The sequence below is a fragment of the Emiliania huxleyi genome (genome assembly GCF_000372725.1).
Source record: "Emiliania huxleyi CCMP1516 chromosome Unknown EMIHUscaffold_131, whole genome shotgun sequence".
In the NCBI taxonomy this organism is placed as follows: Eukaryota; Haptophyta; order Isochrysidales; family Noelaerhabdaceae; genus Emiliania; species Emiliania huxleyi.
Window position 1 is genome coordinate 386664 of NW_005201277.1, and position 27727 is coordinate 414390.

Below are 27727 nucleotides of genomic sequence, written 5' to 3' on the forward strand. Positions count from 1 at the left end.
CCCAGCTCCTCCTTGCGAACACGACATCCCCAACTCTCCCCCTCACGCCCCACTTTTGCCCCCTCTCCCCCTCACGCCCCACTTTTGCCCCCGCCCCCCCTTGCGCCCCCCACCCAACAACCACACCCAATCCCCACACATGTTCACATTTACATTCAGCGGCCCGCCCGTGCACTGACCACTGTGCACTGTGATATGAGGCTTCACTGTACAATTAATAACAGCTGTAAGGCTTCGGCCAACGAGGCTCCGGCCAACGATATTATTACTGCTCCGCTCAGCGCCGCGCCCGCCCCGCCCTCGCCCTCCGCCCGCCCTTGCCTCCGCCCAGCCCTCCACCCAGCCCTCCGCCCTCCGCCCTCGCCCTCCGCCCTTGCCCTGGCCGGTCTGGCATCTCTTCATCTTCACGCGCCAAGTAGGAGGGAAGTGGAGACGGGGCCCTGAGCCGACCTAACCGCCAAACGGAATGGGGCGCCAAACACGTGCCGGACGATAACCGTGCCCCTTGCACGCCGGGCACGGCCTTTCGGTTCGTGAAGGGTCGGTGCGAGTCGTGACACCCTGGCACAACCGTACTCTCCCGCACCATCTCCGTTGCTCGGTTTTTCAACCTTGCTCCGACTGGGAAGCGGCCAGGGATCACACGGGAGCCGCCTAAGCGACTCCTGCGAGGACGGCGAGGCACTTAGCTCCGTGCACCCGCCCGCCGCCCCCGCCACAGGCAAGCTCATTCAAGCATGGGCAACTGGGCGTCCGACCTGAGCATATCTCCCCATATCTCCCCATATCTCCCCATATCTCCCCATAGGTAACTGGGCGTCTGACCTGGCGCCGTCGTCAGGGCGGGAGGACCCCCGACGCGATGCCAGCCGCCTCTCCCTCTCCAACTCGTGCCAGGCACGACCTTCGTCGTCCAGCCGTTTGCGCAGCATGCCGTCTTCAGCGCGACGCACTTAGTCTCGGACGACTGCTTCCGCCCCTCCGCCGCGGGCCAGGAGCGGCTCCCCCTCCCCGCCCCCTCCCCTTAAGGCTCATTAAAAATATGGAATATATTGCTCCAATACTTAGAGGAGCGATCAATATCAATATATATTCCAATACTTAGAGGGGGATTGGCCTGGGCTGGTCAGGGGGGTCTCAATATATCAATATATCCAGCGGTGGGCGGTCGATCTCTAGCTTGCGGACGCCCTAAAACCGCTCAAAATGGGCCCAAACCGCTTCAAAATTGCTCGGGTCGCATCAAAATCGCTTCGAACGCGCGAATCTTTCGATTTCAGCCACCATCTAGGCGATGTTTGGAAGAAATGTTGACATTTATGCTTTTTGAGGTTGAAAATCAGCGATCAATATGTCAATATATTGTCAATACTTAGAGGTGAGCTTGACAATACTCAATATCAATACTTAGAGGGGCGAGAATCAATCTTTTTAATGAGCCTTACCTCCCCTCCCCCTCCTCTCCTCCTCCTCTCCTCCTCCTCGGCCCATCTCCCCATCTCGGCCCATTCGGCTCATCTCGGGTCCTCTCGGGTCCTCTCTCGGTTCATCTCGGCTCATCTCTCGGCTCCTCTCGCCTCCTCTCGGCTCCTCTGACTCGGCTCATCTCGGCTCATCTCGGGTCCTCGGCTGACCTCCGACTGTACGGGGGTCCCTTGCCTACTTACGCGTACGCAGAGTTACTGAATAGAGAGTGTGTCTCGGTGTACACGTCGTTAGACGTGGAGACGCGAGGGTCGCCCCCCTTGCCCCACCACCCCGTGTGTGTGGAGAAGTTTACCGTACCTTACCTTTACCTGCACACGTACCGACGTACCACCCCGCGGCTTTGAGCTCTATCTAGTTCGAACGAACCCGCGGAACCCCAGCAGCTCGAGCGCGAGCCGCTCATACACACATCCCAATCCGTGCGGGGAAATTGAATGCTTCTTTCGCACGACACTGTGTTAGTGCCAGTGCGCGCCAGTCCCGTGCCCAGTGTCGTGCGAGCGAGTTGCGTCTACTTCTTTCGCACCCTGTTGTTCCGCTGCTGAGCCACAGGCACAGCCACAGTCAGACGGTGTGAACGGCGTCTGATCTGTGATCAGCGTCTTCCTACCCTTCACACAGCGTCTTCTTCTGTCCGGCAGCGTCTTCCTCTGTCCGACGGCGTATTCCTTATCATCGAACTCTACATATACTCATACTGTGCTCCCATTCACATAAACGCACATTCACACACATATAGTGCGGTTCCTGGTCGGTCGCCCCCCCCCCCCCCTCTTCACAACAACCTGGTTCAGCTGCTAGCCCTGCTACACAGCTCTCCGACACAGTTGCGCCGATCGCCTCAGCCGCCGCCGGCCGCCGATGGATTCGCCCTACTGCCCCTCGCATGCGCCCTTCTTCGGCTTCGTCGGCGCCGCCCTCGCGCTGATCTTCGGGAACATGGGGGCTGCGTGCGCCGCCGCCCCCGGCCCGGTCGCAGACAGCCTGTACGGCGAATGGCGATGTGTGACCGATCGGGCGCCGCCGCAGGTACGGGACGTGGAAGTCGGCCGTCGGCCTCGCCACCATCTCCAAACTGCCGCGCCACAAGGCGCGCCCGCCCGCCCTCTTGCCTTCCTAGCGCACGCGGCGCTGACGCAGAAGCGGAGCGCACAGCTGGCGGCCCCCCCCTCCGTCGCCGCCCCACCGCCGCCGTGCTGCGGGCCGCGCAGGTGCAAACCGAGATGGTGATGAAGTCCATCATGCCCGTCATCCTCTCTGGTGTCTGCGGTGCGCTCAGTCCCGCTGCCGCCCGCTGCTGCGCTCTCTGCCCGCCGCCGCACCATTCTCTGCCTGCGCCGCGTGCGCGCCGCGTGGTGTTGACGGCGTGATCCGCCTCGCGCTCACCCACCGCCGCCGCCTCGCGCCAGGCATCTTTGGCCTCATCATCGCGGTGATCATCGCCACCAACATCACCACGCCAAAGGACGGCACGTCCACCTACTCGCTCTTCTCCGGCTACGCCCACCTCGGCTCGGGGCTGACGGTCGGGCTGAGCAACCTGGCGACCGGCCTGGCCATGGGCATGGCGGGCGAGATTGGCGTGCAGGATTCCGCGCGGCAGCCCAAGCTCTACATTGGCATGGTGCGCCTCCTCGCAACGACCTCTCATGACGCTGCACCCATTGATACTACGCCCTCACCGTCCGCTGCTCCGTCGCCGCCGCCGCCCTCGCCGCCGCCCTCGCCGCCGCCTTCACCGCCGCCTTCACCGCCCTCGCCCTCGCCGCCGCCTTCACCACCGCCGCCCTCGCTGAAGCCCTCGCCGCCGCCGCCCTCACCACCCCGCCCTCGCCCCCGCCGCGCCGCCCATTCGCCCCCGCCGCCCATTTGCCCATTGCGCCTGTGCTCTCAGGTGCTCATTTGGTCCTTTGGGTCCGCCCTCGGCCTCTACGGGCTGATCGTCGCGCTCATCATCGCCGTCAAGGACGGCAGCGCGATGTGCGGCTGCCTGCTCGGCGAGGATGGCCAGGTCACCTGCACCGACCTGTGAGGCACCGCGGCTCGCGAGCTTAGTTATCATCAGCACAGGGCGACGGGGCGGCGGCGGCGGCGGCGGCGGCGGCGGCGGCGCGCTGCGATACGCCCCCCCCCAGCCACGCCGAGGGCCGTCGCCTGCGGGGCGCCGCGCTCTCGGCATTGGGTCGGCCCCCTCGTCTGTGCATGGGCTGCGCCGGGCCGTTAGCACACCAGGGGCGCCAGCAGCCCGGGCACCTCGGTACATTTACTCTTGGCTTACGTGTGAGTCTTACGTTTACTCTTGCACATTGAAAGTAAAAGATCTTTACTTCCCACACCCGGACGTTCCCGCCAGCAGGACCAGGAGCACGCGCAGCAGCGAGCAGGGCCCAGGGCGGTGGTGATGGAAGGTTCTTGTACATTGAAAAAGAAAAACTGTTCAAGCAAAAAGGAATCGCTGGCGCTGCGTGTAATTTTTTAGGAAATCCCCTGCCCGGCCCCGGGGAGCGGCAGGGGACAGGTCATGGCTCATGCAAAAGCCATAAATATATGCCATAAAACACGGGCCCTGAGCCTGACCGCGGTGTGACCGAAACGCGTACATCGGCACACATTGTCGGCCGATGCGCGGCTCGCCGCCCACACCCGACGCGGTCCCTAGGTGTTATATAGCATAAAAACCGTTCGTGCAGGGCTCCTAGGCCATCACTAGGTCCACAGTGGACGGACACACAGCCTCAGCCGGCCCGCCGGCGGGCTCCCGACCGGAGCCTGTCCGGAAGGCACAAACGGACACTCTACCGACCTCTACACCCCTAGACAACCCACTCCGACTAGCATACGGTGTCGGCCCGACCGCCCTGCGGCCCCAGCTACCAGCTGGCGCCGCTCGGCCCGGCTGGAGGCGCCTGGGGCGTCCAAAATCGCGGAGCCGGCGACGTCCTCCGGCCAGCAGCTCCGGATCGGGCGTCCGACCCGCCCCCTCGGCGACCCGAGATGGTCTCCCCGACCCCCGAGGCTTGGCGCACCGCGGGAGGGGGGCAGCCCAGCCACCCTGCACCGCCCAGGCCGCCTCTGCGAGCCCAGGCGCGCCGTCGAGAGTGCCGACGCGATGTCGACGATTTTGGCCTGCGAGACGGGGGCGAGGAGCGGTGGGATCCTGTTGAGGGTCCATGTGGGCGCTCCACCCTCGCGCTCTGCGGCCATTCGGGGATTCTGGCCATTTGCGCGACCGGCAGCGCTTCTTCCGGACGCCCTGCCCGCCGAACTCGGTCGGGTCGGTCCTGCCTGCCTGGCACTCGCGACAGGTACCGTATCTAGGGAACAAGAAACGAAACGAGTCAGCGCTCTCCTCCTTCTCCTGCTTTCAGTAAACAGGCGGGAATGAACAAAGACCACCTTCGTGCCCAATTACGCAAAAATACCCCCAAATTACCGATCGGCACTGCACGAATATCGCCCCCTCCGCGACAGGCGACTCACACTCGTTGGTGACGTGATAGCGAGCACCTTCAGGACCAGAAGGCAGGGGCGGGCAGCCGCCCTCCACCTCCGCCGCAGCAAAAGAAAACCAGCAGCTCAATGTGCCAAACCCAGTCGGCGTGCCGTCCTCCCATCCCTCCCTTGGGTTGTCTGTTTTCTTCCTTTCTTTCTTTTAGTCTGCCAGTGTGTGTGTGTGTGTGTGTGTGTGTGTGTGTGTGTGTGTGTGTGTGTGTGTGTGTGTGTGTGTGTGTGTGTGTGTGTGTGTGTGTGTGTGTGTGTGTGTGTGTGTGTGTGTGTGTGTGTGTGTGTGTGTGTGTGTGTGTGTGTGTGTGTGTGTGTGTGTGTGTGTGTGTGTGTGTGTGTGTGCAATATACTCACTCACACACCCAGTCTGCCACCTTAGAAAAAAGAAGGCGGCCGGTCCGTGGATGGATGGAGGCGTGCGCGTCTTCCCGTCACCCCAAGTCGGTCGGTGGCAGTCTGGCGGCATCGGATCGGTCGGACCGCAGCTTACCGCTCTGGCGGCATCGGATCGGTCGGACCGCAGCTTACCGCTCTTCTTCGTTTTTGAGCGGCCGCACGCACACTGCTGGTGAACCTTCTCTTCTGCAAGTGTTGGATTGCAAGCAGCCTCGCTCGCAATCCTAGAAGTCGAAGGATTGTGAGCGACACTCGCATAAATAATGGCTAGTTCCATTTCACTCCAACACGTGGCGGCGCGAGCGAGCCGAAGGCATCGTTGTGCCACCGAGTCGACGGCAGAGAGTCGTTTTTGAGTTGGGAAAGCGATTTGCGCGTTGGAGGGAACTTCGAGGGTGCCATTGATAGCTGCGTGCTTATGAGTTTATGTGAGCTGTGTGAGCTGTGAGTGGGCTTCTGGGCATTCTCAGGGTGAGAACCTGTGTATTTTCTCTCGCATCTCGGTGTTTTTGAGAGAAGATTATGAGACGAGACCCCCAGGCCCAAGACACCGAATCCGAAACGCGAAAGCAACACACGGATGCAAAGCATAAGAAACCTGCATGTGAGCTGTGCCAGCCACCCCAAATCACCCAACACGTCCGCCGCGTCCACCGCGTCCGCCACGCCCGCCTCGGCCACCCCGCCCACCCCGCCCACCCCGCCCGCCTCGCCCCCCTCGCCCACCGACCGCCGCCGTGACGCCCACGGGCTGAGCCTGGGGCACGGTGCGCGATGGCGGCTGGTGGACAAACGTCGTCTGCGCCGCAACATGCGCTCCGACTGCGGCGATGGGCAGCGCCGGCTGGCGGCAGGCCGGGCAGTTGCTGTCGCGCTCCAGCACGCGCGGCGCACATGTCCCGCAATACAGAGCGTGGCCGCACGCGAAACGGACCGAGCGCGGCGCGTCCCAGCAGAGGTCACACAGGCGCTCCTCGGCCCCAGCCGTCTCCTCCACCTCCCCCGCCGCTTCGACTAGCGCCTCCAGCCGCGGCAGTGCGTCTGCGAGCGGCATTCGCTTTCTCTTGCGCTCGTATGCTAGCCCGACCACCAGCCGTGTCAGCTCCTCGGCCTGCGCCGCCGACCAGCCCGCGTCGGCCGCCGCGATGCCCTCCGCCGTGTCGGGCTCCTCCAGCGCATAGTCGCACGCGTTGAGCAAGCCGACGGCGCCGCGGCCGGTCAGGCTGACGAGCAGCGTGATGCCGAGCGCGAAACCGTCAGTCAGCTGCGAAGCCTGGTTGTCCAGCGAGATGATCGGGTCCATGTAGCCGGGCTTCCCAAAGATGCGCTGCGTCGACAGGTGCGACACCTGCTGGCTGCTGCCGGCCGTCGCCTCCGCCGCGCGCGCGAGTCCCACGTCGGCGAGGAATCCATTGCCGCGCTCGTCGAGCAGGATGTTGCCCGCCGAGACGTCGCGGTGCAGGATCATGGGCGAGAGCGTGTGCAAGTAGTGCAGCGCGCTCGCCGCGTCGCGCAGCACGCGGAGCCGTGCGGCGGAGGAGAGCGGCGGAGGCGGCGTCTCGAAGCCGAGCATGCGGAGCCGCTGCAGTGCAGCTGGAGTGCGGTAGATACGGTCCTCGAGGCTGCCGCCGCGGCAGAGGGGGTAGACGAGGCAAGCTCTCGCCGGTGCCAAGCAGACGCCGAGCAGAGGGAGGAGGGACGGGTGGCACGCCGCGCTGAGCGTGCGCACCTCGCTCTGCAGCTCGGCGAGGCCTTGTGCGCCGACACCGACCAGCGCCGTCTTGACGGCGAACCCGCAAGCGACACGCGGCAGCGACGGCAGCGCGTCGCAGCGGTAGACGCGCCCGAAACCGCCCTCGCCCACCTTGCGCGCCTCGGCAAAGCCGTCGGTCGCCGCGATGAGCTCGTCGAGAGGGACGGCGGCGGGCGGCGCGGCGGCGGCGGCGAGGGCGGCGACACTCGCCGCCGCCGACGCTGCCGCCGCCGCCGCCGCCGCCGCCGCCTCCGCTGCCGCTGCCTCTTGAGCCTCCGCCGCCGCCACGGCCGCCACTGCCGCCTCTACAGCCGCCGCCTCCGCCGCTGCCGCCGCCGCCGCCTCCGCCGCCGCCGCCGCCGCCGCCTCCGCTTCCGCCCTCTCCCTCGCTTCTTCCCTCTCCCTTGCCGCCTCCTCCCTTGCCTTCGCCTCTGCCTCCTCCCTTGCCCGCGCCGCCGCATCCGCTTCCTCCGATGCCCGCGCCGCCCGCGCCTCCGCAGCTGCTTCAGCCGCCCGCGCCTCGTCAGCCGCCCGCGCCTCCTCCGCCGCCCGCGCCTCCTCCGCCGCCCGCGCCGCCGCCTCCGCCTGCTTCGCCGCCGCCTTCTCCTCCTTCTGCCGCTGCCGCTTCAGCGCCCTGGCCTCGCGGGCCTTTCGCTCCGCCAGCTCGTCGCGCAGCCGCCGCGCCGCCCGCAACGCCTCTGAGCCGTCGGCGACGTCGACGTTCGCGTTGATCGCCGCCCTGAGCGCCTCGAGATTGGCGTCGCCTCGGCCGCACGCCTCCACCGCCTCGCGCAGCGCCGCCTCGGCAGCATCGCGCGCCTCCGCAGCCTCCGCAGCCACTGCCACCTCGCGTGCGGCCGCCGCGGCCTGTTCGGCTGATTCTGCGACCGCCGTCTCCCCCTCCGCCGCTGCTGCGGTCGACGAGTGCTCCTCGAGGGCGCGCACGCACTCGGCGTGGCCCATCTCCTTGGCCAGCCGCAGCGCCGTCTGGCCTCTCGTACTGCGCACCGCGGTGTCTGCGCCCGCCCGGAGCAAGCGCCGCACGACGGCGGGGCGGTTCAAGAGGGCAGCGGCCATCAGCGCGGTGACGCCCTTGCTGCTCTGCAAGTTGACCTCCGCGCCGTGCCGAATCAGCAGCTCGACCACCCGCTCGTAGCCGGCGGCAGCTATCAGCGCGGTGCAGCCGATGCCGTTCTGCAGGCTGATCTCCGCGCCGTGCCGAATCAGCAGCTCGACCACCCGCTCGTGGCCGCTGTAGGCGGCGCCCATCAGTGCGGTCTGATCGTTGCTGTCCTGCAGGTTGACCTCCGCGCCGTGCCGCAGCAGCAGCTCGACCACCCGCTCGTGGCCGTGGAGGGCGGCGCCCATCAGCAGCGTGAGGCCGCTCACGCCGCCTCTCTCGTACGTCGCGTCGGCCCGCCCGCCGCCCTCAAGCCACTCCAGCACTGCCGCCTCGTCGCCTCGCCGAGCCGCTGTCACGACCTCTTCGGAGACCGCCACCACACCACTCGACGGCCGCTCCGCCGCAGCGGGCGACAGATTGCCCGGCCGCACCCGCACGCTCTCACCGCCTCCCTCGAGCGCCACCGCGTACCGCCCGCCCTCGAAGCTCTGCGCCACGCCCCGCTGCCCGTTCAGCTCGGGGCGGGCAGAGAGGCCGCCGAGTACGACTCGCTGGCCGAGCAGCGGCGCGTCCACCGCTGCCGCTGCCGCTGCCGCGCCCGAGGAAGCTCCGCCGGAGGAAGCGCCGCCTGCGCCTTCACCGCCGGCTGCTGTCGCCGTGAGCCGTCCCGCCACCACCTCCTGGACGTGCTTCTTGAAGGCCTCGACGCACTCGGCGTGGCCCTGTGCCTTGGCCCACTGAAGCGCCGTCATGCCGTCCGGAGCGCGCGCCGCCGTGTCTGCGCCAGCGCGCAGCAAGCGCCGCACGACGGCGGGGTGGTTGAAGCTGGCGGCGTTCATCAGCGCGGTGCGGCCTTCGCTGTTCTGCAGGTTGAGCTCCGCGCCGTGCTGCAGCAGCAAGTCGACCACCCGCTCGTGGCCGTTGAAGGCGGCGTTCATCAGCGCGGTGCCGCCGTTGCTGTCCTGCAGGCTGACCTCAGCGCCGTGCCGAATCAGCAGCTCGACCACCCGCTCGTGGCCGTAGAAGGCGGCGGCCATCAGCGCGGTGCAGCCTCTGCTGCTCTGCAGGTTGATCTCAGCCCCACGCCGGAGCAGCAGCTCGACCACCCGCTCGCGGCCGTAGTTGGCGGCGGTCATCAGCAGCGTGAAGCCACTCACCTCGCCTCTCTCGTACGTCGCGTCGACCCACCCGCCGCGATCAAGCCACTCCAGAACCGCCGCCTCCTCGCCTTGCTCCGCCGCTAGCACGATCGCGTCGGAGTAGCTCAGGAAGTACGCCCACGCCAACACATCCCACGCAAGATGACCGGGCCGCACCCGCACGCTCTCGCCGCCTCCCTCGAGCGCCACCGCGTACCGCCCGCCCTCGAAGCTCTGCGCCACGCCCAGCTTTCCGTTCAGCTCGGGGCGGGCAGAGAGGCCGCCGAGCACGACTCGCTTGCCGAGCACCAGCCCGTGGTCGCTTGCCTCTCGTGCATTAGCCCGTCTTGGCACCATTCTTGTTGGGTGCCGTGCGCTTAGGCGCCGTGCGGCGAGTGTTTCTTTTTCTTTCAGTCTCGAAAAGACTTGAGAAAAGGCCAAATTACAAATCGCAAACATAGAAACCCAAACACAGGCGGTGATGCAATAAAACGAGGCTGCAGGGGGGGGAGAAGGACAGGGTCCCCACCTGCACGAGCAGGATCTTGTAAGGACGATAAGGGAGAGCGAGAGGTAGAGCGGCGCCTCGGCGCCGCTGGAATCGGGCTCGAGGCGGACCATTGTTTTCGGACCCAGCCAGGCTCGGACTGGACACCAGCGGCGGTAGAGCTCTATGGGGGGGGGAGAGAGAGAGAATGGAGGAAGAATGTTACGAAAAGGCTCCCTCGCAGTTCTCTCTCTTCCCTCGCACGACTGGGCACGGGACTGGCGCGCACTGGCCTGAGGGAGGGTGTAGGAGGATGTAGAGTGCAGAGCACTGAAGAGCTGTAGAGATGTAGAGCGCTCTGGAGCGCTGTAGAGCTGTAGAGCTCTACATCCGCCGCGTGACGATGCGGGTGCGTTGTAGAGCGATGTAGAGCGCGATTTTGCTGTAGAGTTTGTTGTAGAGGCTCTACAGCAGAACCGCCGGGAAGGCAGTGACTCAAAGAGGTCGAGTCGCACTAATGGGGTGTCTCTGAGCTTACTGGAGCTCTGATTGACGGCCCTGACTATCACTGACACACAGAGAGTCACTCTGACGGCACACAACACCCTATAACTGCGTCATGACCAGCCTGCCATGCGTCGCCGGTGCTGCATTCATCGCAGTGCTTCTTTAGCAGGCGGTGGACTGTCGGCGGCGAGGACGGTCGCATTTGCGCGAGGCGAGGCGATCATTCAGACGCGTTGCATGCGCCATGACTATTGACTTGCGCCAGCGCGTGCGGGAGCTCCTGGCTGAGCGTTGAGTCCAGGCGAGTTGCGCTGGCCACTATATCGCTACGCCGAGCCGAGCTGACGCGCCGAGGCGCCGGCCAGTCGCAGCCGTGAGGCATGCCACAGCAGCAGAGGCACCTCCCACCCATTGGGCGGGCAGACAGAAGGCCAGGGCAGCACTGGCAAGTGCAACGCGCCTCATGTCGGAGAGCGACCGGGTGCCTCGTTCGCCGTTATGATGTAGAGTTTGTTGTAGAGATTTCACGTTGTAGAGCGCCTCTACATCGCTCTACAACGCACCCGCATCGTCACGCGGCGGATGTAGAGCTCTACAGCTCTACAGCGCTCCAGAGCGCTCTACATCTCTACATCTCTACATCTCTACAGCGCTCTACACTCTACATCCTCTACACCCTCCCTCAGTCAGGCACCCTGGCACTAACAAGGAGAGAAGGGGTCCCGTACCATGCGGAATCGACCCTATCCAGTGCTCAAGTGCTCAAGAGAGAAAGCGGATACAAACACAGAATGTCCCTTGTTGCAACAGTGCAGTGAGGAGTTCAGGCCTGGGCCCGAGCCCCTAGGGCGACAAGACATGCGCAGGGGGCGGTGAAGCGCGGTGGGGGGGCGAAGTCGAAGACGAGGAGAAAGAGGCTGAGAGTAACTCCGCAGAGCCCGAAGTAACAAAGAAAAAAGAAATTAGAAAACAGACCACGCAACCCAAGGATGGGATCGGAGGACGGCACGCCGCCACCACAGACGAACGCAGCTAATCTCTCTTTTCGCCGCGGAGCCGAAAAACGGGCCCCTAAACAATCGCCTCGGCACCACCTACCACACCCGGGCGTCGCTTTTGAGCGAGGTCGAAGGAACGCCTGCGCAGGGGCCGCAGGGCGGTCAGTGGTGGGGCGAGGCGGTGCCGGCCGCGGGCCGGGTGCAAGGCGCCAGCCTCGGCGCCGCCTCGGCGCGCCGCACGGGCGCGGGGCGCCTCTGAGCGGGCCCGAACTGAGGAGCAATGTTTGCTCTGCGGTGGTAGGTGGTGGTAGGTGGTGGGGTGGTTTGACTTTGCCGCGGGGGCAGAGGCCTCCTACTGGTTGCGCTCTCCTAGTTCTCCTGCTCCTGACAAGGGACAGCGACAGGCTCGCAGCACGGTGGACTCCCTATTCCACGCTCGACTAGCGCGCGAAGGTATTTCTTCTTTTCGCCGCGAGCCGAAAACGGGCCGAGCAAAACGGGGGGACACAGATGCGCTGCACAGGCGCGCTCTGCGCGCTCGCCATCGTTGCCGCGCTCGGCGGCGCGGACGCGTCCCAGGCAGCCAGAGATCAAAAGTGGCTCGGCAAGCTGTCCACCAAAGCGCGCAACCTCCGCTCCGCTTTGGAGACCGCTCCGAGGCGCGATTTGTCCGAACACGAGGCGGTGCGTGCCAGTCTAGCGACCACGAGGCGCGATCGCATCGCTGCGCTGCTCCACCTCCCTATGTTCTTCCCACCACCGCAGGCGCTCTCGGAGGAGGAGGTGGAGCTGCTGAAGGAGGCGCGTGCCACAGCCCTGTTACCTGTGTCCGCACTCTCTCTCTCGGCAGCAGTCGGGCGACGAGCTCCGGTTTGGGCGTGGCGTGGACGCGAGAGCCGACCGCCGCCACCCGCCCCCCCCTTCGCCGCAGGAGGCGGAGGAGGAGATCATCATGCTAAAGTGGGCGACCGTCATCGGGATCGCTGCGCTCGGCGCAACCTTCATCCTCGGATTCCTGGCCGAGTCGATCCACGTGAGCTGGGCTCACCGCCCCACGCTCCCTCTCCCCCTCCGCCTCTTACGCGAGTGTACGCGGCGACGCCCTCTCCACCCCTCGCCTCACTTCCTCTCCCCTCGATGCTGCTGTGTTTTCCGCCGCGTACTCACCTCCTCCCTCTCCTCCTCCCCTCCTCCCCTCCTCCTCTCCTCCTCACCTCCTCCCTCCCTCCTCCCTCCTTCCGCCGCAGCTGCACTGGCTGCCAGAGGCTGCCATCGGAGTGCTGGTGGGCATGTTTGCCTCCGGCCTGGCCTTGATGGCGCACTCGGACGGGCTGCTCGAAAAGGAGAAGTTCGACTTTGAGTTCTTCATGATCTGGCTGCTGCCGCCAATCATCTTTGAGGCAGGGTTCAACATGAACGTGCAGGCTTGCGTCGGCTCCGGCTCACCTCGGCTCCTCACCTCGGCTCACCTCGGCTCCTCACCTCGGCTCCTCACCTCGGCTCACCTCGGCTCCTCACCTCGGCTCCTCACCTCGGCTCACCTCGGCTCACCTCGGCTCACCTCGGCTCACCTCGGCTCCTCACCTCGGCTCACCTCGGCTCCTCACCTCGGCTCACCTCGGCTCACCTCGGCTCACCTCGGCTCACCTCGGCTCCTCACCTCGGCTCACCTCGGCTCCTCACCTCGGCTCACCTCGGCTCACCTCGGCTCACCTCGGCTCACCTCGGCTCCTCACCTCGGCTCACCTCGGCTCCTCACCTCGGCTCACCTCGGCTCACCTCGGCTCACCTCGGCTCACCTCGGCTCCTCACCTCGGCTCACCTCGGCTCCTCACCTCGGCTCACCTCGGCTCACCTCGGCTCCTCACCTCGGCTCACCTCGGCTCACCTCGGCTCACCTCGGCTCACCTCGGCTCCTCACCTCGGCTCACCTCGGCTCCTCACCTCGGCTCCTCACCTCGGCTCACCTCGGCTCACCTCGGCTCACCTCGGCTCACCTCGGCTCACCTCGGCTCCTCACCTCGGCTCACCTTCACCTCGGCTCACCTCGGCTCACCTCGGCTCCTCACCTCGGCTCACCTCGGCTCCTCACCTCGGCTCACCTCGGCTCCTCACCTCGGCTCACCTCGGCTCACCTCGGCTCACCTCGGCTCACCTCGGCTCTGCATGAACGCGCCAGTCGTTCATCGCAAACCTCTGCCCGACCGCCTTCTTCGCCTTCATCGGCACCTTCGCCTCCACCTTTGTTGTCGGAGGGCTCGTGCGCCTAGACGTCATATCTCCCCATATCTCCCCATATCTCCCCATATCTCCCCATATCTCGGGCTCCGCGGCCTAGAAGTCAGTCAGTCAGCCAGTCGTACACACCTCGCAGCACCAAGGACGGGCCCACACTCCACACACACGCTGCGCGCGAGTGGCTCGGCAGCCGACACGAGGCGCGCTGTCACCGGACGTAGCACTGGGTCCGGACTGCTGGACGCACAGCACACAGCTCACAGGACAGCTAGAAGGGGGAAGACAAGACTTGTCGCCCCAGTAGCACTTAGAGAGGACACGGACTCCGCTGTAATCAACCGGGCTCAGCGGGCTTCGCTGTACCCGTCGCCCCTCGTATTCACGCGGTGCTCTGAAGACTCTGCCCAACACCGTGCTCTCGCTCTCGCCCGCAAACAGTGCTCAGCGTGCATCGAGCTGGTGTGCTCCCGTTTGTAGGCTCGTGTGGTGGTTTGGGCAGATGGGGCTCTGCTACCCGCTGGGCATGCTCGCCGCGCTGACTTTCGGTGTCTGTCTTCTCTCGCACCCGCTCCCCCACCTCACGGCCCCGTTGTGCGACGGACTTGCGACGGGCTGTCTCTAGGCTCATTGATCTGGGGAGATATGGGGAGATATGGGGAGGTATGGGGAGATATGGGGAGATGTCTCTAGGCTCTTTGATCTCCGCGACGGACCCGGTCACGGTGCTGGCGGTCTTCCAGGCGCTGGGCGTAAAGATCGATCTGTTCTCGATGGTCTTTGGAGAGAGCGTGCTGAACGACGCCGTCGCCATCGTGCTGTCGCGCACGCTCCTCTCCTTCAACAACCCGGAGAACCCCGTCGACGCCGAGCACATCCTCGGAGCAGGCAAGCTCTTCCTGATCATCTTCATCGGATCGCTCCTCATCGGCGCCGTCGGAGGCATCCTCTCCTCACTCACTTTCAAGCTGCTCGACCTCCGCCACCACGACGAGATGCTCTACATGGAGGCGGCGCTCTCCTTTGTCTTCCCGTGGTGCGCCTACTTCGTTGCCGAGGCGTCCGAGCTGTCGGGCATTGTCTCCATCATGTCCTGCGGGATGGTCATGGCAACGTACACGCGGCCAAACTTCTCGCCGCGTGCGGTGCGGCTGACGGCGCGTGCGTACAAGGTGGTCGCCCTCATCGCCGAGACCTTCGTCTTTGTCTACCTGGGCATGGCGACCATCACCTTCCCCATCTTCACGTACACGGTGTGGCACTTCTTCTTCTGGGCGACCCTCGCCTGCTTCGTGGGCCGGCTGCACATCTACATCGGCTCCTTCCTCACAAACTGCTTCCGTGACGCAACCTCCAAGCCGCCCCCCATCTCGCCCGCCTACTCCTTTGTCATGTGGTTCTCGGGCCTCCGCGGCGGCGTCGCTTTTGCACTCGCTTCGGTGTCGTACGTCGCAGGGGACTTCCCCTCCACTTGCGGCGGCTTCGACGGCGACGACGAGCGCAAGCAGGAGAGCCCCATGCACCCCCATTTCTCGCATACTTCCCCATACCTCCCCATACCTCTCCACACCTCCCCATGCCTCCTCCCATACCTCCCCGTACCTCCCCGTACCTCCCCATACCTCCCCTGCCGCAAGCAGGAGAGCCCCTTCTGCAGCGACAACGAGCACAACGACTCGCTCGCGATGATGCAGGCGAGATGTGGGGAGATGCGGGGAGATGCGGGGAGGTGTGGGGAGGTGCGGGGAGATATGCACACTGACTCGCTCGCGATGATGCAGGCGACGATGTTGATCGCGTGCTTCACCATCTTTGTCTTTGGCGGCGCCATCACGACCATCTGCATCTACTTCGACGTGCTGCTCGAGCCAAAGACAGCGCGCCGTATTTCTTTGTTGTCAAAGTTTCTTTTCCCCCTTAGGTGCTCGAGCCAAAGAAGGGCGCCGAGAGCACCGCGCGCTCCAAGATGCTCTCGGCGATGCACCAGCAGAAGACGTCCACTCAGCTGATGGTCGACGATGGGCACAACTGGCTGCTCAAGATGCTGACCAACGAGCAGGCCTACGAAAAGTCGGACGAGCTGCGCTTCGACGACGACGAGGAGAAGGGGGACGAGGAGGTGGTGGTGGCCGAGGTGGAGGCCGAGTTGGGCAAGAACGCCTTCACGGAGCTCAAGTCGGAGATCATGAAGCCGCGAAACTTTGAGAAGGGAGCGACCGCCTCCGAGATGGCGGCCAACCCAGACACGCTCCACGCGGCCCTCGGCAGCCCAGCTCTCGTGCGCACCGCGACCAAGGACGCGAAGATCGACGTGTTGCGCACGAGGTTGCCTCGAGAGATGGGGAGATGTGGGGAGACACACACACACACGTACGCACGCACGCGCGCGCGAACACACACACACACACACACACACACACACACACACACACACACACACACACACACACACACACACACACACACACACACACACACACACACACACACACACACACACACACCTCCCACGCGCTGGTAAATGCCCCAGCGGCTCCTGCCTTTTGGACGTGGAGATGCGAGGGGTAGCCCGGCCCTCTGCCCACCCACCTGGTGCGTGGAGAAGTTTCCTGACTCTTCCTCAGGCTGCCCAACCTGTCGACCAAAGACCTCGAGAAGCTGCTCGAGGGCGCCGGCGGCGACGTCGACCTCGCCGTCAAGAATGCCAAGGCGCCCATCAACACGCCGCCCGCGCTGCTGTGAGGGCGCGGCTGCTCGCGCCGCGGCGCCGCTATATTGGACAGAGGCCAATACACTCGGCGTGTGCGTCTGTGTGAGGGGGGCTGTGTGCGACGCGTCTTGTGGGGTTCAACCGTCTCGTCTCCGGTCTAGAGTCCCATGTGAGCTGAGTAGACAAGCGGAGGGAGGGTAGGAGGAGAGGAGGAAGGATGCTCTTCCAGTACGTCCGTGCCTGTCTATCTTTTGTTGCACATTTCGACATAAACGCTCCCGCGGGCCGCGAAAGGCGCGCCAAGGAAACAGGTCGGGACGGCCCAGCCGCCAGCGCCCCAGCCCCCGCAGGGGGCTAAGGTAAGGTAAGGTAAGGTAAACGTCTCCACACACACAAAGTGCAGGGGGCTCAGACGGCAATCGGGAGCTCCTGAATTTACCTGGGCCCTAGGCCCCCGACACTCCGCTCCCGCGGCGCAAACTCCAAAACACGTAGCATGCCTCCTCTCCTCTTCCTAGTCCTTCACAATCTTCCGTAGCAGCAAGTAGACGCGCGAGTCGAGCGTCAGCTTTTGCAAGTACCGCGGGTCGCCGCGTAGCCTCATCAGGAGGCCGCCGTACGAGATCTGCACTTCGATCGGCGCCTTGATGTTGTCCTGCTTCCACTTGAATATCTTGCCGTACATGGCGTACCTGCGGGCGGAAGGTGCTGAGGGAGCGAAGCCGGCGGCGGCGGCGGCGGCGGCGGCGGCGGCGGGCGGTGGCGCTCACTCGTACGAGTCGAGCAGGGACGGCTTTCCCGACTGATCGTAGACGCCAGCGTCGGCGGCGCCGTCGAGGTCGAGCGTCGACGTGAGCAGCAGAGCGAAACGCTCCCCTGGTTGCAGGTCGAGCAGGTCCGAGTTGACGTCGAGGTCGAGCTGCAGCTCGTAGCCCTCCTCGGCCAGCCGGCAGTGGAGCCGGCCGACGTGGTCGAACTTCCTCGAGGTGTCCTTGACCTCGAACAGCTCCTCGAAGAGCGACATGCGCCAGACGGCGCGGGCTTGCGCTACCCGGGTAGCACGAGTGGCGGCGTGGCGTACGGAGAGCCTGAGAAAGGAAGAATTCGCGAGTTAGTCATGAAAACAAATAAACACTGCCGCGAGAACGGCGCCTAGAAGCGCCCCCCCTATACAAGAGTGAGATATATGTGGGAACACCGTCCGGCCGCTGCACGCGAGCAAAGCATTGGCGCAGGTTCCCTGAGCTGCTCCGACGCGGTCGTGCTAGCGGCGGGGCGAGGCGACGAGGAGGCGGTGCTGGAGTGGCTTGATCGCGGCGGGCGGCTCGACGCGACGTACGAGAGAGACGGCGTGAGCGGCATCACGCTGCTGATGGGCGCCGTCGAGGACGGCCACGAGCGGGTGGTCGAGCTGCTGCTGCGGCACGGCGCGGAGGTCAACCAGCAAGACAGCTTCGGTTCCACCGCGCTGATGGTCGCCGCCATCCAAGGTCATCCCGCCGTCGTGCTCCGCTTGCTACTGGCGGGCGCGGATACGACGGCGCGCGATGCGAGCGGCATGACGGCGCTTCAGTGGGCCGAGTCGCATGCGGCGTGGTCGGGCCACGCCGAGTGCGTCAAGGTCTTGTCGGAGGCGGCGGCTGCAGACGGCCGGGCAGGGGCGGGCGGCGCCTCCTCGGGCGCGGCAGCGGCAGCGGTGGACGCGCCGCTGCTCGGCCAGCGAGTCGTGCTCGGCGGCCTCTCTGCCCGCCCCGAGCTGAACGGGAAGCGGGGCGTGGCGCAGAGCTTCGAGGGCGGGCGGTACGCGGTGGCGCTCGAGGAAGGCTGCGAGAGCGTGCGGGTGCGGCCGGGCAATCTGTCGCCACCGGCGGCGAGGCAGACGTCGAGCGGTGTCGCGGCAGTCTCCGAAGCGGTTATGCAAGCGGTTGAGCGTGGCGAGGAGGAGGCGGTGTTGACGTGGCTCGACGAGGGCGGGCGGGTCGACGCGACGTACGAGAGAGGCGGGGTGATCGGCACGCTGCTGATGATCTCCTCCCTCTACGGCCACGAGCACCTTGTCAAATTGCTGCTGCAGCATGGCGCAGGTGTCAACCTGCAGGACAGCGGCGGCGGCACCGCGCTGATGAACGCCGCCAGCTACGGCCACGAGCAGGTGGTCGACTTGCTGGTACGGCGCGGCGCTGATGTCAACGTGCAAAGCAGCGATGTCAACCTGCTGGACAGCCTCGGCTCCACCGCGCTGATGTACGCCGCCTTTTTCAACCACCCCGCCGTCGTGCGGCGCTTGCTGCGGGCGGGCGCTGACATGGCGGCGCGCAATGCGAGCGGCAAGACGGCGCTGCAGATGGCCAAGGAGCAGGGCCACGCCGCCTGCGTCGAGGCCTTCAAGAAGCACGTCCAGGAGGTGGTGGCGGGACGGCCCACGGCGACGGCAGCCGGCGGCGAAGGCGCAGGCGGCGCTTCCTCCGGCGGCGCTTCCTCGGGCGCGGCAGCGGCAGCGGCAGCGGTGGACGCGCCGCTGCTCGGGCAGCGAGTCGTGCTCGGCGGCCTCTCTGCCCGCCCCGAGCTGAACGGGAAGCGGGGCGTGGCGCAGAGCTTCGAGGGCGGTCGGTACGCGGTGGCGCTCGAGGGAGGCGGCGAGAGCGTGCGGGTGCGGCCGGGCAATCTGTCGCCAGTGGCGGCGGCGGAGCGGCCGTCGAGCGGTGTGGTGGCGGTCTCCGATGAGGTCGTGGCAGCGGCTCATCGAGGCGATGAGGAGGCGGTGCTGGCGTGGATTGACAGCGGCGGGCGGGCCGACGCGACGTTCGAGAGAGGCGGCGCGAGCGGCATGACGCTGCTGATCCGCGCCGCCCTGGCAGGCCACGAGCGGGTGGTCGAGCTGCTGCTGCAGCACGGCGCGGAGATCGACCAGCAGGACAGCGACGGCCAGACCGCGCTGATGCTCGCCGCCATCCAAGGCCACGAGCGGGTGGTCGACTTGCTGACACAGCGCGGCGCTGAGGTCAACTTGCAGGACATCAAAGGCTGCACCGCGCTGATGTTCGCCGCCCTCCTCAACCACCCCGCCGTCGTGCGGCGCTTGCTGCGGGCGGGCGCAGACGCGGCGCGCACTGTTGGCGCCCGTGTTGGCGGCAAGACGGCGCTGCGGATGGCCAGGAGTCAGGGCCACGCCGAGTGCGTGCGCGCCCTCGAGGAGCACTCGTCGGCCACAGCAGAGGCGGACGGGGAGACGGCGGTCGCAGAATCAGCCGAACAGGCCGCGGCGGCCGCACGTGAGGCGGCGGCGGCTGCGGCCGCGGCGGAGGCGCGCGATGCTGCCGAGGCGGCGCTGCGCGAGGCGGTCGAGGCGTGCGAGCGAGGCGATGCCGATCTCGAGGCGCTCAGGGCGGCGATCAACGCAAACACCGCCCAGGCCGCCGACGGCTCGGAGGCGCTGCGGGCGGCGCGGCGGCTGCGCGACGAGCTGGCGGAGCGAAAGGCCCGCGAGGCCAGGGCGCTGAAGCGGCAGCGGCAGAAGGAGGAGAAGGCGGCGGCGGCGGCTGCGCGGGCGGCGGAGCGGGCGGCGGAGCGGGCGGAGGAGGCGCGGGCCGCAGAGGAGGCGCGAGTGGCGGAGGAAGCGGATCGGGTGGTAGCAGAGGTTGCGGCGGCGCGGGCGGCGGAGGAGGCGGAGGCGGCGTCGCGCGCAAGGGAGGAGGCAGAGGCGAGGGCGAGGGAGGAGGCGGCAAGGGAGAGGGAGGAGGCGAGGATGAGGGCGGAGGCGGAGGCGGAGGCGGCGGCGGCGGAGGCAGCGGCGGAGGCGGCGGCTGTAGAGGCGGCAGTGGCGGCCGTGGCGGCGGCGGAGGCTCAAGAGGCGGCGGCAGCGGCGGCGGCAGCAGAGGCAGCGGCGGCGGCGGAGGCAGTGGAGGCGGCGTCGAGTGTCGCCGCCCTCGCCGCCGCCGCCGCGCCGCCCGCCGCCGTCCCTCTCGACGAGCTCACCGCGTGGACCGACGGCTTTGCCGAGGCGCGCAAGGTGGGCGAGGGAGGCTTCGGGCGCGTCTACCGCTGCGACGCGCTGCCGTCGCTCCCGCGCGTCGCTTGCGGGTTCGCCGTCAAGACGGCGCTGGTCGGTGTCGGCGCCCAAGGCCTCGCCGAGCTGCAGAGCGAGGTGCGCACCCTCAGCGCGGCGTGCCACCCGTCCCTGCTTCCTTTGCTCGGCGTCTGCTTGGCGCCGGCGAGAGCGTGCCTCGTCTACCCCCTCTGCCGCGGCGGCAGCCTCGAGGACCGCCTCTACCGCGCTCCAGCCGCACTGCAGCGGCTCCGCATGGTCGGCTTCGAGACGCCGCCTCCCCCCCTCTCCTCCGCCGCACGGCTCCGCGTGCTGCGCGACGCCGCGAGCGCGCTACACTACCTGCACACACTCTCGCCCATGATCCTGCACCGCGACGTCTCGGCGGGCAACATCCTGCTCGACGAGCGCGGCAACGGCTACCTCGCCGACGTGGGCCTCGCGCGCGCGGCGGAGGCGACGGCCGGCGCCAATGGACAGGTCTCGCACCTGTCAACGCAGCGTATCTTTGGGAAGCCTGGCTACATGGACCCGATCATCTCGCTGGACAACCAGGCTTCGCAGCTGACTGACGGTTTCGCGCTCGGCATCACGCTGCTCGTCAGCCTGACCGGCCGCGGCGCCGTCGGCTTGCTCAACGCGTGCGACGATGCATTGGAGGAGCCCGACACGGCGGAGAGCATCGCGGCGGCCGACGCGGGCTGGTCGGCGGGGCAGGCCGAGGAGCTGGCGAGGCTCGTGGTCGGGCTGGCGTACGAGCGGAAGCGGAAGCGGATGCCGCTCGCAGAGGCGCTGCCGCGGCTGGAGGCGCTGGCCGAGGCGGCGGGGGAGGTGGAGGAGACGGCTGGGGCCGAGGAGCGCCAGTGTGACCTCTGCTACGACGCGCCGCGCTCGGTCCGCTTCGCGTGCGGCCATGCGCTGTACTGCGAGACATGTGCGCCGCGCGTGCTGGAGCGCGACACCAACTGCCCGACTTGCCGCCAGCCGGCGCTGCCCATCGCCGCAACTGGGCGGCTGGTGGCGGCGCAGACGACGTTTGTCTACCAGCCGCCTGCGCGCGCTGGGCCAACCGCAGCCCGTAGCCCGCAACCCGCGGGCGCTCGCGGCGGGGCCGACATCGACCCCCACCAGCAGCAGCAGCAGCAGCAGCAGCAGCAGCAGCAGCAGCAGCATCAGCAGCAGCAGCAGCAGCAGCAGCAGCAGCAGCAGCAGCAGCAGCAGCAGCAGCAGCAGCAGCAGCAGCAGCAGCAGCAGTCGCAGCAGTCGCGCAGCGGGCGTGGCGGGCACGGCGGCCGAGGCGGCCGAGGCGGCCGAGGCGGCCGAGGCGGCCGAGGCGGCCGAGGCGGGCGTGGCGGACGCGGCGGACGCGGCGGACGTGTTGGGTGATTTGGGGCTGGCACAGTTCACATGCACATGGCTTTGCATCCGTTTTTGCTTTCGCGTTTCGGATTCGGTGTCCTGGGCCTGGGGGTATCGTCTCATGAACTTCTCTCAAAAACACCGAGATGCGCGAGAAAAAACACAGGTTCTCACTCAGTATCTAGATACAGTCTACCGCGAATGGAGCAGGCGGACATCGCTTCCAGGGAGGGGGGCGTGCTTCTGCTCACACCACATGCTAGGGGGGGGGTCCGACCCCCCCCAGAGGCTTCACCACATGCTAGGGGGGGGGTCCCGCCCCCCCCAGCACCTTCACCACATGCTAGGGGGGGGGTCGTGGCCGAGGACCCCCCCAGAGACTCGTGGTCAGACCCTCCGGGCCCTTGATTTTACGCCTCATTTCGCAGCATTTTCGAGGGGGAAATCATCCTTTGGAGCTACATGAGCCTTGAGACTGGTCAGATTCTCCAATATATTGGACTTTCAGCCACGATTTCACAACTTTGGGGGCAAAATCGGCTCTCTGGCGGCTATTCCTAGCCCACGAACTGCTGGGGGGTGCCCACCACATGCTAGGGGGGGGTCCGACCCCCCCCACAGAGGCTTCACCACATGCTAGGGGGGGGGTCCCGACCCCCCCAGCGCCTTCACCACATGCTAGGGGGGGGGTGGAGCGTGAGCAGAAGCACGCCCCCCTCCCTGGAAGCGATGTCCGCCTGCTCATGCCCAAAAGCCCACTCACACAGCTCACATAAACATAAAGCACGCAGCTATGGCACCCTCGAAATTCCCTCCAACGCGCAAATCCCTCCCAACTCAAAAACGACTCACTGCCGTCGACTCGGTGGGCACAACGATGCGTTCGGTTCGCTCACGCCGCCACGTGTCGGAGTGAAATGGATGGAACTAGCCATTTAGCGAGTGAAGGTGCGAGCAATCGCACAGAGATGCTACGATTGCGAGGAGTGTCGCTCACAATCCTTCGACTTCTAGGATTGCGAGCGAGGAAAGAAAGAAAGAAAGAAAACAGACCCCATGGGCGAACGCGTGTTTTTTCTTCCGGCGCACCTGTGCGAGGGAGTGCGGGGCACTTCCGAGGGAGTGCACTTCCGGACGCCGCGCCACATCCCACAGCTCTACGGCCAAATCTCTGTACAGCGCCCGCTATGTCCCAGCTGCGCCCACTTTCCCAGAGGCAGCGCCCACTATCGGGCATCGAGGTGACGACACGCGGCGAGGAAGCGAGCGAGGAGGCGAGCGAATCCACCTGTTCCGGCGCCTCGATGGTGTCGGACGACAGCCACGGCCGTCTGGGCGTCGTGAGCACGGCGCTCCTGCTGGTCGCTGACTGTGTCGGCACCGGCGTCCTCGGCCTCCCCGCGGAGGTGGATCTGCTCGGACCGCTCGGGTTGCTCTTCCTCGCGCTGCAGATCCCCGTCAACGCGTACGTCGGAGGCCTGCTCAACGCGGCCGCCACCCGCGTGGACGACGGGACCCGGCCGCAGCAGGGCGGCGCGACGGCAAACATCCTGCAGCTGACGCGCGCGCTCTTCGGCGCCGGCTCGGGCGCCGCTCGGGCGACGGCCGCCGCGTGGTACCTCAACCTCTTCCTCGTGCTCGGCAACTACCTCGTCGTGATGGGCTCCGCCGTGCAGGCGCTCGCCGGGGGGCTCTGCGCCTACCAGGCGTCGGTCGTCGCGACCCTGCTTGCGCTCGGCCTGAGCCAGCTGCCCCGCATGCGCGACCTCGGCCAGCTGCCCACCCTCCTCTCGATCGCCACCGTGGTCGGCGTGCTCGCCATCTGCGTCGCCGCCTCTCGCGCATCGCCGCCGCTTCCGCCACCGCCGCCCGGCGAGGCGACGGGCGGCGGCGCGCCGGCCGGCGGCGGCGCCTTCTCGCGCGTTCTCCGCGTCGGGTCGGCACTCTCGGGCATCATCTTCGCGATGGGGTCGCAGAAGCTGCTGCTCAACATCCGCGCGGAGATGCGCGAGCCGGCGAGGGCGGACGCGGCGCTGCGGCTCGCTCTCGCGCTGTACGGCGCCATCTACCTCGCCGTGGTCCTGCTGTGTGGCCCCTCGCCGCCCGGCCTGCTGCTGGACGCGGTGCCTCTGGGAAATGCGCGCCGGCTCGCGGGTTTCCTGCTCTGGCTGCACGTCGCCGTCTCGTACGCCATCAACTCGCAGGCGCTCTGCTCGAGCCTCGCGGCGTCCCGCGACGGCGGCGGCGGCGGCGGCGGCAGCGGCGGCGGCGGCGGAGAGGGAGTCAGGGGTCCGTCGTGCGGCGTCGAGTGGCTGCTGCTGACGACGGCGGTGACGGCGCTGGCTTGGGTGGTTGCCAACGCGGTCCCGTTCTTCCAGGATTTGGTTGGGCTCATTGGAGGGACGACCCAGGCGATCTCCCCATTTCTCTCCCGATATCTCCCCATATCTCCGACTGACATTGGAGGGACGACGCAGGCGCCGCTGACGCTGCTGCTGCCGGCGCTGCTCTATCGGCGGGCTGCGTGGCCGCTGAACCGGTCGCGCAACACGGGCAGTGCAGCCGTGGTCGTCGTCTCCGCGGCCCTCGTCGCCTACGGCACTCTCGGCGCCGTCGGCAACATCATCAGCGATTGGCACAACCACGGCACCCCCTTCTCGTGCGCGTTGCCGCCGGCAGCCCCGCCGCCACCGCCGCCGGCCTACCTCGAGCGCTGGCATCGGCGGGCGCTTCGAGCGCCGCCGGCGCCTCACACGCGAGCCAGGCGCCGCGATACGCTTTTGCGGGCGCAACACAGCGACGTCGTGGGTGACGCCGATCCGCCCGCAAGCTGAGCTTTGGGCGTGTGGGTGTGTACGCCAGTCCGCAGTGTGCTCGCCAGATAATGAGGCTTCATCAGACAGCACAAGGATGGTGGATGCTCAACGACGTATGCGATGTATTATGTTCCATTTTCTCACCTCTCTCAGCTCTTGTCCTTCGTTTGTGGTTTGAACGTTTCCCCTAACCGCGCGGAGCTTTTAGAGGGACACACTGATCACAGTGGTGGACACCGACTGTAAAAAAGGGTGTGGATGCTGGGTTGACGGAAATCGGGGGACGCGACCCACTTCGCCACAGACGGTTCCCGCGCCTCCCCGCTATGACGGCCACACGGCCGCAGCTCGTGTGCGTGTAGCCGTCTTTGTCCGGAGTGAAAACTCCAACGCGCTCGTCGGTGGCGGCGTCCCCCGATTTCGCCGCGCTCGGCGAACCTCGACAGTAGGGGGCCCACAGCGCCCCAAAATCCACCAGTGTGGGATTTCGCGCAATCGCTTGACTCTGAAAAGCTCGCCTATCCCTGCGGTGAGCGCTGTGGTCGCCGCAGACTGGCTCCGACTTGACGGGGGCATGGAGACGTGATGCCTCCATGCCCCCGTCGAGTCAAAATCGACATGCGAGGCGATCTTTGGCCCGCCAGAGGGATAGGCGGCGTTTTGGGCGACAAACAGCGCTGCGACCGCGAAGTGGCGGTGGACATGCTCCCATGTTGCCGACGCGGCGCCGGAGTGGCCGGCGCTACTCGCCGCGACCACGACGGCTACTCCGATGCGCCGGGCCGACCCGTCCTACCCGACGGTGGCACTCTTCCACGTCTCGCTCACGCTGAGAAAAATTCTGAAACGGCGTGCAGCAGAGTCGCCGACGAGTCGGTGCGTGTGCCTCCTCGTGTCGCGCATCGTTCTCACCCATCCATAAACTCACTTTGGCCTCACTAAAGCGAAGTCTGAATCCTTAATCCTCAGATTTTAGATTAGGACGCTGTGGGCCCTCTATCGACAGCGCCTTCGGTGGCATGCAGCTCTTTGCGACAGAAGCCTGGAGAGCAGCTCCTCTGCTGCTCACACACTCTGCACAGTTGACACAGCCTACTGTGCGGCTGCCACAGCTGTGACAGCGATGGGCTCGCCCTCACTGGCCCTCAGTCACTTGTGCTGCGGCTTGTGTGAGCGACACTGCTCGGCGACTGCCGGCACACTGTGAGACCATGGGTGTGAGGTCAGACCACGCTACCAGCGCGCTTGGTCACATCGGCCCCGAGGTCAGATCCATCTACTCTGTTGATGACAAGACTTGTCTACCGGCTGGAGCCGAGCAGGAGGGCCCGGCGCACAACCCCCTGGAGCGGCCGCACATTGCTCGGTACCCCCCCTGCCCATGGCCGACCCCCCCCCCCAGCAGCAGCGCTCTTGTTGCGAGGGTTGACGGGGGGTCTCAACCGTCAACCAGATGGTTGAGGGGGGGCCTCAACCCTCAAGCCCTCAACCCTTCTACAACCCCCTCGGCAGAATCGCGCGCAACGGTTCGCGCCCAGCATAAAACATGTTCTCCCTCCGGTCCCGGGTCGCGTTGGTCTCGGGCGGCGGGACGGGCATCGGCGCCGCGCTGGCGCAAGCTCTCGCGGAGGCGGGAGCGCGGGTCGTCATTGCGGGCCGGCGACTCGAGCCGCTGCAGGCGACGGCCGCACGGATCAACGCCGCCGTGGCCGACAGCGGGGCGGAGGCCAAGTGCTTTGCGCTCGCGTGCGACGTCGCCGATCTGGACGCCGCCGACTCGATCGTCGAGCAGGCTGCCGCGCTCGCCGGCGGCCCGCCGGTCCTGCTGCTCAACAACGCCGGCGTGAACGTGCGGCAGCCCGCCGCGGAGCTGACGGCCGAGCACTGGAGGCAGTCGCTCGACCTGATGCTCGCGGCGCCCGCCTTTCTGGCCCGAGCCTGCGCCCCGGGGATGGCCGCGGCCGGATACGGGCGGACCGTCGCCCTAGATGCGGAAGACGGGTCTGTGCATTTCCTAGACACTTCATAACTGCCTCGACACTGCCTCGACACACTGCCTCGACACACTGCCTCGAGACTGGAAGCCGTCTTCCAGTGTAGGATCGTCACGACCGCGTCGCTGCAAAGTGCTCTCGCCTTCCCAAACTCGCTGCCGTACGCCGCCGCAAAGTCGGGCGTGCTCGGCCTGACCCGCGCCCTGGCCGAGGCGTACAGCCCGGCGCACGGGTACGAGGGCATCACGTCAAACGCGATCGCGCCCGGCTTTGTCCAGACGGAGCTCACCGCCTCGGTCTTTGCCGACGAGCCGAGGGCGCGGCAGCTGGCCGCGCGCACGATCGCCGCGCGCAACTCGACGCCGGCCGACCTTGCGGGCGCCGCGGTGTTTCTGTGCAGCCCGGCGAGCGCGTACGTGAATGGGCAGACCCTGTACGTGGACGGCGGCTTCACAGCACTCGGGCACCGCTGAGGCGCCGTTCTCTAAAAATATTATAGAAATCACAGCAAAGGGGTGTTCACTTCGTTTTCACGTTTTTGAACTTTTCAACCCACAACCGCTAATCGAACGGTCATATTGGTGTGTGTTGGACGCGTTGCGCGCGAGGCGCGAGGGCGGAGAGGGAGAATATATGTACACGGACGGACGGAGCTTACAGCTTTACGCGTTTCACGGTGGAACTGCTGGGTGTGTCTCTGGGAGGTGGGAGTGGTGCAGTGCCAGTGGGCTCGTTGTGTGAGTATATGGGCCACGATGTCTCAAATATGAGGGGTTTTGACTCCTACCAGCTCCTGACGCTATCCCTGGCAGCTCTAATGGCCAGGATCGGTAGTGTTGTGATAGAGGGTGCCCATACTAGCGCAGGAGCTGCCACACTCGCCCGGACCGTCCCCTTCTGGGGCCGGTTCCGCAGCCCGCGAGAGCCGACCGCGGGGCTGTGCCGCGGGTGCCTACTGCCGAGTGCCACAAACACTGCGCCGTCCCGCCATCACCTACAGGCTGTCTTGTGTGATGGTTGGGATGTCCAAACGCCACCATCTTGGCTCTTGCGACCTCAAACCCGCGAGCTGTATGGGTGGTCCTGACGTCGACAGACGCCCGATGACCACGGTGAAGCTGAGCCGGAACGCGTCGACAAGTCTCGTCTGAGCCCGTGGCGGTCGCCGGCTGA

General features: G+C 66.4%; 7 protein-coding genes across 7 annotated transcripts; 5 read left to right on the top strand and 2 right to left on the bottom strand.

The window, feature by feature from the left end:
• Nucleotides 1-2349: 2349 nt before the first annotated feature.
• ATPVc/c'4 (vacuolar H+-ATPase V0 sector, subunits c/c) lies at nt 2350-3520 on the top strand (the record flags this gene model as incomplete). Its single annotated transcript, XM_005788933.1, has 5 exons — nt 2350-2438; nt 2518-2539; nt 2700-2757; nt 2898-3112; nt 3383-3520. 5 exons carry the CDS (start codon nt 2350-2352, stop codon nt 3518-3520), a joined length of 522 nt encoding a protein of 173 aa, XP_005788990.1.
• A 3069-nt stretch (nt 3521-6589) lies between these two features.
• Nucleotides 6590-7300, bottom strand: EMIHUDRAFT_70735 (hypothetical protein; the record flags this gene model as incomplete). The annotated part of the gene is made up of 1 exon (XM_005788924.1): nt 6590-7300. A coding segment is annotated over one exon (711 nt), but the record flags the coding sequence as incomplete, so codon positions are not given.
• A 4582-nt stretch (nt 7301-11882) lies between these two features.
• On the top strand, nt 11883-16618 carry NAH1 (transmembrane Na+/H+ exchanger). The gene is made up of 10 exons (XM_005788934.1): nt 11883-12079; nt 12161-12196; nt 12327-12428; nt 12643-12819; nt 13575-13651; nt 14111-14178; nt 14324-15069; nt 15271-15486; nt 15552-15955; nt 16255-16618. Exons 1-10 carry the CDS (start codon nt 11906-11908, stop codon nt 16370-16372), a joined length of 2118 nt encoding a protein of 705 aa, XP_005788991.1. The 5' UTR covers nt 11883-11905; the 3' UTR covers nt 16373-16618.
• Nucleotides 16619-16854: 236 nt separating this feature from the next.
• On the bottom strand, nt 16855-17364 carry EMIHUDRAFT_226344 (hypothetical protein; the record flags this gene model as incomplete). Its single annotated transcript, XM_005788925.1, has 2 exons — nt 16855-17032; nt 17111-17364. The coding sequence occupies 2 exons, from the start codon at nt 17362-17364 to the stop codon at nt 16855-16857; spliced, it is 432 nt and encodes a 143-aa protein (XP_005788982.1).
• A 2943-nt stretch (nt 17365-20307) lies between these two features.
• On the top strand, nt 20308-21027 carry EMIHUDRAFT_53655 (hypothetical protein; the record flags this gene model as incomplete). Its single annotated transcript, XM_005788926.1, has 1 exon — nt 20308-21027. A coding segment is annotated over one exon (720 nt), but the record flags the coding sequence as incomplete, so codon positions are not given.
• Nucleotides 21028-22931: 1904 nt separating this feature from the next.
• Nucleotides 22932-24578, top strand: EMIHUDRAFT_226346 (hypothetical protein; the record flags this gene model as incomplete). The annotated part of the gene is made up of 4 exons (XM_005788927.1): nt 22932-23456; nt 23721-23867; nt 24054-24128; nt 24222-24578. 4 exons carry the CDS (start codon nt 22932-22934, stop codon nt 24576-24578), a joined length of 1104 nt encoding a protein of 367 aa, XP_005788984.1.
• A 1528-nt stretch (nt 24579-26106) lies between these two features.
• EMIHUDRAFT_226348 (gluconate 5-dehydrogenase) lies at nt 26107-27027 on the top strand (the record flags this gene model as incomplete). The annotated part of the gene is made up of 2 exons (XM_005788928.1): nt 26107-26561; nt 26637-27027. The coding sequence occupies 2 exons, from the start codon at nt 26107-26109 to the stop codon at nt 27025-27027; spliced, it is 846 nt and encodes a 281-aa protein (XP_005788985.1).
• Nucleotides 27028-27727: the final 700 nt, after the last annotated feature.

Bases quoted from the DNA above. Each gene is read 5' to 3' on its own strand.
- NAH1 (XM_005788934.1), top strand. From the start codon at position 11,906: ATGCGCTGCACAGGCGCGCTCTGCGCGCTCGCCATCGTTGCCGCGCTC. The intron at 12,080-12,160 runs GTGCGTGCCAGT...CCACCACCGCAG, and splicing joins ATTTGTCCGAACACGAGGCG to GCGCTCTCGGAGGAGGAGGT. The intron at 15,487-15,551 runs GTGCTGCTCGAG...TTTCCCCCTTAG, and splicing joins CCATCTGCATCTACTTCGAC to GTGCTCGAGCCAAAGAAGGG.